This window comes from Oryza sativa, chromosome 1 (genome assembly GCF_034140825.1).
Source record: "Oryza sativa Japonica Group chromosome 1, ASM3414082v1".
NCBI lineage: Eukaryota > Viridiplantae > Streptophyta > Magnoliopsida > Poales > Poaceae > Oryza > Oryza sativa.
In genome coordinates, this window is record NC_089035.1 from 37488255 (window position 1) to 37496428 (window position 8174).

At 44.1% G+C, this 8174-nt stretch overlaps 1 protein-coding gene across 1 annotated transcript; it reads right to left on the reverse strand.

Moving 5' to 3' along the window:
- Nucleotides 1-1748: 1748 nt before the first annotated feature.
- Nucleotides 1749-5093, reverse strand: LOC4324826 (glycerol-3-phosphate 2-O-acyltransferase 6). Its single transcript, XM_015766664.3, has 2 exons — nucleotides 4391-5093; nucleotides 1749-2943 (listed from the first exon to the last, which is right to left on the reverse strand). Exons 1-2 carry the CDS (start codon nucleotides 5003-5005, stop codon nucleotides 2065-2067), a joined length of 1494 nt encoding a protein of 497 aa, XP_015622150.1. The 5' UTR covers nucleotides 5006-5093; the 3' UTR covers nucleotides 1749-2064.
- Between the last annotated feature and the right edge of the window lie 3081 nt (nucleotides 5094-8174).

Here is an 8174-nt window from a genome sequence, read left to right on the forward strand (position 1 = left end):
CATATAAATTTAAAATGAATTTAAAAATTAATTCGGAAAAAATGAAAGGTATTGACTATGAGGCCCTTGTGCTTGTATTACAGCTCTATTAATATTCAGCCTGCTCAAAAACAGAGGAAGACAAACCAGAAAAAAAGAAAAATAGACCACCCGCAAACAAGTCCAATGACGAAAATCCACGCGTCCGAAAATTAGCAACGGGCCAAAAAGGAAGGAAAAAAGCTAATCGTGCTATTAGCATTTTCGCAATCCTTTCTAATCCCTCCCCCTAGCTTGGGGATTGTCTGAACAAGTCCTAAAGACTAGGTCAATGTACCACATAGGTGCTACATAGGATAAAAACATCGCCCACACCGCTAAGAAAGGAAAAATGAGCCGGTTTCGATAGTGGAGGGAGTCTTTGGGTCTATTTGGCAGGGCTCCAACTCTTAAATTTGTCGAGATCTCAAGTTGCACGTACCTGTGCCCCTTTACGCTAATCACGTGTAATCACAATTAGCATAAACAGTGACATTTCTACTAAATTAGTAGGCAATACATAGTCGACTTGAAAGTTTTAACTTTAGAGTTGAAAGTTAAGTTTTGAATTGAAAGTTTTGAATTTTGGAGTTGAAAGTTTCAAAACTTATGTTGAAAGTTTTGAACTTTTGAATTGAATTTTTCAAATTTTGGAGTTGAAAGTTTTAAATTTTGAGTTGAAAGTTTTAAATCTTACTTGAAATATTCAAAAAGTTTACTTGAAAGATTTAAATTTTAAGTTGAATTTTTTAAATTTTGGAGTTGAAAGCTTTGGATTTTGAGGCAAAAGTTTCAAATTTTGAGTTGTTTAAAATTTGAATTGACAGTTTTGAAATTTTTATTTGAAAGTTTTGACATTTGAGTTAAATATTTTAAAGTTTTAAGTTGAGTGTTTCAAAAGTCGGGTTAAAAGTTTCAAATTCAAGTTGAAAATTCAAATTATGCTTTTTTTCCTCTAAATTTTGAGTTTAAAGTTATAAATTTAGCACATAACTAATCCATGGTTATAAAAAACTATCCACGTGGAGACATTAATTACTTGATGCTAATCATAATATTGGTTATGGACTCTGAATCTGACAGCGGCCCACAAGGCTCAGCAAGAGCAAGCGCGCTTGTGCGCGAGCAATGCTTATGGCACACGAGCGCGAAATAGGAAAATCGGTTGTGGATATGTCTAAACACTACTTCATCTTTCTAGTTTATTTTGTGAGAACACTTCAGCTACTCCACTCTCTTTTTAAGTAGCGCTGAAACTGTTTGGCTGAACTTGTATTCCAGGAGACGTTGAGCTAGAGCTATGCCAAACAAACTTTAGAAGAGGTTGAGATAGAGTTCTGTCAAACATGCCTTTATATTATTTTTACGGTTATATCTGATTCCGGCAATAGTTGAGAGCATCATAATGGACTTTTTCCCTGCACAAAAGGCCATATCCTGTTTGTTACTACTCTAATATTGGCTTACTTTCTTCGGCCTATCAAACTGTTCGGCCCATACGAGGGGAGAAATTAAAACGAGAAATCGCATACTGATTTGCACAAAAGAGCCTGTTGCAAATATTGTATTAGCAATTAAGTTCTATCTGGTTCGATACTTGGATACTTTCTCCGTTTCACAATGTAAGTCATTCTAGCATTTCCCACATTCATATTGATGTTAATGAATTTAGATAGATATATGTCTAAATTCATTAACATCAAGTCTAAATTCATTAACATCAATATGAATATGAGAAATGATAGAATGACTTACATTGTGAAATGGAGGGAGTAACATTTTAAAATGGAAGTACTTTTCTTCAATATAGAGATACCTCCTGACGTTAAACATGTGTATGAGTATCTCTATCTATTAAAGCTAGAAGATACCTATTAAAGAAGTGCAAAAGAATTCTTTCCAAGGAGATCCTTCTCGGAAACAATATGTAATTTACCAACTTCTTGAAAAACAACAATAAATCGTAAACAATAGATAGAAGCCATGAGTGACACTAGTCGGCTGGGCGAATACGGAGTACTCCGATCGATAGGAGGCTGTGACTCGCTAGTTCTTTTCCTTCTCCTTGTTCTTGGAAGGGACGCGGCCGTCGGTCCCGGCGAGTATGCTGTACTTCTCCTTGCGCGTTATGGCGGTGCACTCGAAGCCGAGCTGGCCGCTGAGCGTCTTCTGGATGTAGTTGGCCACCTCGATGGGCGACTTGCCGCCGCTGCAAGTGAGCTCCTTGGGCAGCTGGTTCAGGAAGGTGATCTCGTACGTCGGCCGCGGGTTCATGAAGAAGAAGTAGGGGTCCATGAGCTTGAAGCCCCGCACGGTGGAGCCGTGGAACATGCTCTCCTTGGTGTTGATCGCCACCGGCACGATGCGGTCGGTGAGCTCGGCGAAGAGCGCGCTGAACCGCAGCAGGAACGGCTCGCGGCAGGTGGTGCCCTCGGGGCAGATCACCAGGTCGCCCTCCTCCAGCAGCCGCCGGATGTTCTCGGCGTCCTTCTCGCGCTCCCGCGACAGCGCGACGGCCTTGATCGGCGAGATGAGCTCCGAGAACTTGGAGATGCTGTACGTGACGCAGCTGACCTTGCGGCGCAGCGCCACGGCGACCTCAACCGGGTCGAGCACGGTGCGGTGGTTGCAGACGAAGAGGACGCCAGGATGTCCCTTCTTGGGGGGAGGCGGCGGGTTGCCCTTCACGATGAGGCGGATGCCCATGAGCTTGTAGGTGTAGAAGACGATCCGCTCCGGGAGTGGCAGGTTGACGTACACGCGGAGGAGCGCGAGCGCGAAGCCGAACGGCATCCACAGGAAGGTGACGAGCGCCACCAGCGGCGTCGGACGCTGCACGAGGCGGCCGTCGTGGAGGATGAGTGGGCTCAGCAGCTGGTTCTTGGGCACCGCGCTGTACTTCCTTGATGTCACGAGGTAGGCCTCCTGCACAGACACGCAGCATGCATGTTACAAACACTTCACTGATGCAAAAATCACAGCATCACCATCACTTCTTATTTTATCGAATATATAAATGCTTGTTCATCTCGCCATGTACGCCAAACCTACATCCTACCACGATTACAATTCAGTACAGTCCACTACTGATGGTTCCACAGATGACAGATCTTCACATGCTTAATCAAAATTATGTTTTTTCGGAGTTAAACTGTTGGATTTAAGTTGACGTGTATCAGCCAATCAATAGGCGAGAGTAGACCAGAGCAGTGGTAAAGAAGTACAGCGATTACTGTACCGCAACAACTGCAAGACTGGCGCCCATAAATGGGTGATTTCCCCTCCACGAGAGAAATTCGTTATACCCCCGGGGCAGTGACAGAAAGACGGGTCCCATGGAGAAGGGAAAGAAGGGGCAAGACCATGAATGGCAGTATTTATTTCAGTGGTTCTCTGCATTACCGGCTGGAAGAAAGGAAGAAAGAAAGGGAAAGCAAGGGCAGCCGTGGATCTGGCAGGCACAGCCAGCACCAGCTCTGATGTCTCACGCGCCAGCCGGCCGATCTCCTTCAATGCGGCCGGGACAAGGCTTGAATTCTCACCAAACAACCGTAAATAATGGAGCCAGCCAGCCGGCCGGACGGACTGACTCGACCGTGGCATACTGGCATGAGTGAATCCACGCATTCAATCCGGCGGGCCACGGGCGAGTAAAAACCATCGGCTTCCTTCCATGCTCTGGCTCTGCCCGCCTCCAGATTCCTTTTCTGATCATTTGCTCGAGCTTTCGAGTTGTTAAGCTTCAGGTGAGGATCTAGTATGTGCGACGTAGACGTTTTGTGAGTTCTGATAATGACCTTGATCCTTATTATTAGTTTACTGATTAAGGATGTTGGTGGAACAGAGCGACCGGTCAGTGCAGGAAGCTTAAACTGGGTTTCGCATAATGGGCTGAGCAACATCTACAGATCAGTGTCATAAATGGCCTGACAATGACTATACACCCCTGCTGTTCGCGTGCTCGACCACTGTGGCATACTCTACTCTGATCTGAAACCACTCTACTCTGATCTGAAACCTCTGCATGTTTGTACAGATTGCAGAATTTATAGTAGGCGGTGTTCATAGCTTCGTCATAGCAAAAATCAATTGTAACTGATGTGCTAATTCCACGTTATGAAAGTAATATGTGTGATGGAGACTATACTTAATTCCAATTTTCATGTTTCTTGTTTGGAATGCAGTAATTCCGAAATAAACAGAGCATTCTATACGGAATTTATGTACAAGATGGTCTAACCAGTTCGTAGTTGCCAGTAATTGGCAGTGCTACTACTAATTCGTCGCAGGACTTGATCACTGCAATTAACAATCAACACGACAGTACTATTACTATGAGCAAAAAATGAGTTTGAGGGGGCGTCAAATTTACCTTGCATATGGACATGAAGTCGAAATCCGTCTCCCTGTCGCCCAAGCCGACGTCGGGCACCGCGTCGCGTAGCTCCTTGACGACGGCCTGCCTCTTGTGGTCGCCCACGAGCACTCCGGGCTTCACCATGAACCCCGTGGCCTTGCCGTTCTTGCCGACCTCCAGCTCCGTCCCGACCACCTTGTCGGCGCCGAGGAACGTCTTGGCGAAGTGCTCCACCATGATCCTGGGGCTCGCCGTGATGATGTACCGCTTGCCGAAGGAGTTGAACACCCTCCAGCTCTCCGGGTGCACGTCCTCCGCGTAGAACTTGGGCAGCACCGACCGCGCCACCATCTCGATGTTCCTCACCTTGAGCCCCGCCACGGAGATGTACACCAGCGTGCTGATGGCCAGCGACTCGGAGAAGAAAATGTAGGTCACGTAGACGAACGGCACGGACAGCAGCAGCACGACGGCGCGGAGCACGCTGCCGGCCTCGAGCGCGACGAGGAGGTAGTACGGGAAGGCGCTCCGCGACCTGACCAGCGTGCCGTCGAAGTCGGCGGCCACCGTCTGCTCCGACCTCCCATCCGAGCTGCACTCCTCCACGGGCTTGAACCTCCGCGACACCATCGTCGTCGTGCCGGGCGTCTCGATGGATCTCACCAGGAGATGGCAGCTAGCGATGCGACCGCTAGGTGCTCGCTGATGGTGTGGGAGTGGAGTGGAGCAGCGGGAGAGGGAGTTAATATATCCAAGGTTGGTTGTGACATGGGAAGGGGAGGCGGAGACGGTGTATAATTGCAGGCTTAGCTCGCAGCTAACTTAAGAGGCTATTACTTCCAGAGAGCGACACTAGTGCGATCGATGCTGCTAGCTTCACGTAACGTAGTGGGTTTTCTTGACTGGTGCAGTCTAACACGCAGGAGGTAATCCCTGCGGTAAGCTACGTAAACAACAGCAAAAACATGTTTTCTCACCCAAAATGTTGAATTCATACATGGGACGGACAAGTTGCAGCATCACATTTTCACGTGATAGATACCGGCAATGTCTCTGCCTTTCTGGCGTGTCTGCAATTCCCTTTTCCCCGTGCATCGCATCCCAACTGTTCTATCCACCAAAGGAAAACGCTCACAGTTTTACAAGGGTAAAGTGCAGCATGCAGCGTTGGGCGATTACCATTGGCTTTAATAACCGAGTTGGAATAGTTGGTTGGGAGTTAGCTTCTTCACAGAGCTCGCCCATTGATTAGCACGGCCACGGCGTACGTAGCCACTCGTTACCTTCGTCATGGAGCAGGTGCAAGAGTCAACCAAGTACCAGACAGCTGAAACAGCAGGCTCATCACAACCACAATAGAATCACATGCTCAATACTCCTCACGGTATGATTTCAAGATCTCCTATAGGCCGGACGCCAGAGTGGACAGGAAAAGAAGATGGTATTCTTTTTTCGTTTCTGCTGCATCCAGTGTGTATAAGTAGTGTAGCAGTGAATGCTGAATTTTTACTGAATGCTGGGGATGTAACCGGATGGTGATAGAAATGGATATCAGGGGTATACTACCTTATTAGTTGCATATAGTAGGTACTCCCCCGATCCTAAAATATAAGGGATTTTAGGGATTTTCATGTAGCCTAACCATCTAATTATTAGGGATCGAAACTAAATTAGTTACCAATGGCGACAACATTTTAGGAACAGAGGCAGTATAAAGTCTACACAAGTCATGATGTTTTATGATACATTTGTAAAACCAACAGAGTAAAGACGTGGTCGGTTAGACAAACACTAGTATTTGCATTGTTTACTCCAAAATTGTAATAGTAATAGTAGTACAGTAAAACGCAAACCACCATCAATTTTCCTCAAAATTAATCTTCAGTGTAAAAAAACATTATTGCATCCCGAATTTGAAACAATTGAGAGAAGCATGACAGTTAGATAACATGTTTCCTTAACCATAACAATGGAACAAGTTATAATGAATACAAGTTTTAGTTTTCCAAGCAACTTAAAATCAAGCGCAGCGCATTACAGCAACTGTATCTGTACTAGGCCATTTCTATATAGATGATGGATGAAACTGAGTTTATGACAATTATTTGGGGCACAAACAAATGAATTTAATATTAGAAAGTGGAAATTTTGTTGCAAAAATTTCTCAAAGAAATTATGATGAAGAAAGTCTTTTGCAAAAAACATACCATTTAGGATCTTGGGAATCCGTCAACGATTAGCTCAAAAGAATAGGCCTCCATAAGCTGAAATAAGTAAAACATACCTGCAGAAAATAATAGGGAATAATTGAAAAATAAAATTCAAGGAACACTACTACAATGCTCAAAAGAGTTCTTTTCTCTCATAATACCGTGATACTTACAGGTCTCGCGGCTGAACAGATCCTTTGCGGCAGAATGTGCACAAAGGCAAACTTCAACGTCTCATTCAACAACCGTCGTTGTTTCTGATGTTCTGGTGGTGTTTTGGCAACTTTCAACTGTACTGAAATCTGAAGAACCGCATGATAGAAAATATGGTATAGTTGAACCTCTGCAAAAGTTTACTCTCCACCAGAAAGGGAAACTCTTACAACTTACCTGCTTGAGTTGCGTATTTGTGTTTATTCTGCAAGATAGAGTATTTTTTAACATACGGCAGAATGAAGATAGAAATTTTACAGCAGTACTTGGTTCGATGTGGCAAATTTGCAATACTGCTCCTATTATCTTCTTAGTAATATCCAACATGTCTGATACACGATGGTGCGCCTCTATGGATCCCATCTTCGAACATTATCGAAGCCATGTAGTCAGTTGAGAAGCTGGGAGATGAATCGACGTCTCCATTCAAACATGATCAAGGCCATCTGTTCTGAACATTGCCCCAATTCTCAATCACCGCAGCAACAGTATTGTGAATTCTTTGAAAAGAAACTAATAGATATTTTTGTAGTTCTTCTAATGGCATCGTTTGCTTTAGTTCCACATCAGCACCCATTCAACAACCATAATAAATATTGCTGTTTGGATTTATGCTCTGAATTCTGATATGTCACTGTCAATTTCCAAGTCTACCTTTAACTCTGCTCCTTGGCAGTGAAGAAACTGGAAAAAGAGTGACGCCCCCAACTTTTTGTTGGGAAGAAAACAAAATTTCGTTATCATGCTGACAAATTAAGCAGTTCATAATGGACACTCTTTACATGTCACAGTTATGACATGATTGTTGGGCAACATATATACCAGGTCTAGGTTGCACCAGCATAACAATTAAAACAAGTCTTAGTAATCGTGCAAACTGATTACTGAAAACTTGCAGGTTCAGGGTGAATCTGCAACACAAAAGGATGCATAATTAAATGACTCAACCCTGAGCAAGGATTAAATTCTGAGTACATACAGGAGTTACGCACTCACTGTAATTTTTCCCATCATTTCTGCTTTGCTTATCCCTTTTGTATGTTCATTTGTCCTTAGGAGTAATGAGTCTATTTGGCGTTATATTGGAGGTCCTAATAATAGTACTTTTTGACCCCTCCATAGTGCCTACGCATATCTATTAGTATTACTCCACCCGACGCAGAGTCGCAGATGAAAACGAACTACTGAGCCCTTGTTAATCCATCTAACTTTGCTACTCATTTTTCCACATTAATGAGAGGATCTCTAAATCTTCAGTCACTCTCTAGCAACTTTAAAGAAAAACAACGCGACGATCTATTTTCTTTTAGTACAGAATCACTTATACATTACCCTCCAAACAGAAACTTCTCGTAGCCAAATGCTTTACCCTTTCC

Bases quoted from the DNA above. Each gene is read 5' to 3' on its own strand.
- LOC4324826 (XM_015766664.3), bottom strand. From the start codon at position 5,005: ATGGTGTCGCGGAGGTTCAAGCCCGTGGAGGAGTGCAGCTCGGATGGG. The intron at 2,944-4,390 runs GTAAATTTGACG...GTGTCTGTGCAG, and splicing joins ACTTCATGTCCATATGCAAG to GAGGCCTACCTCGTGACATC.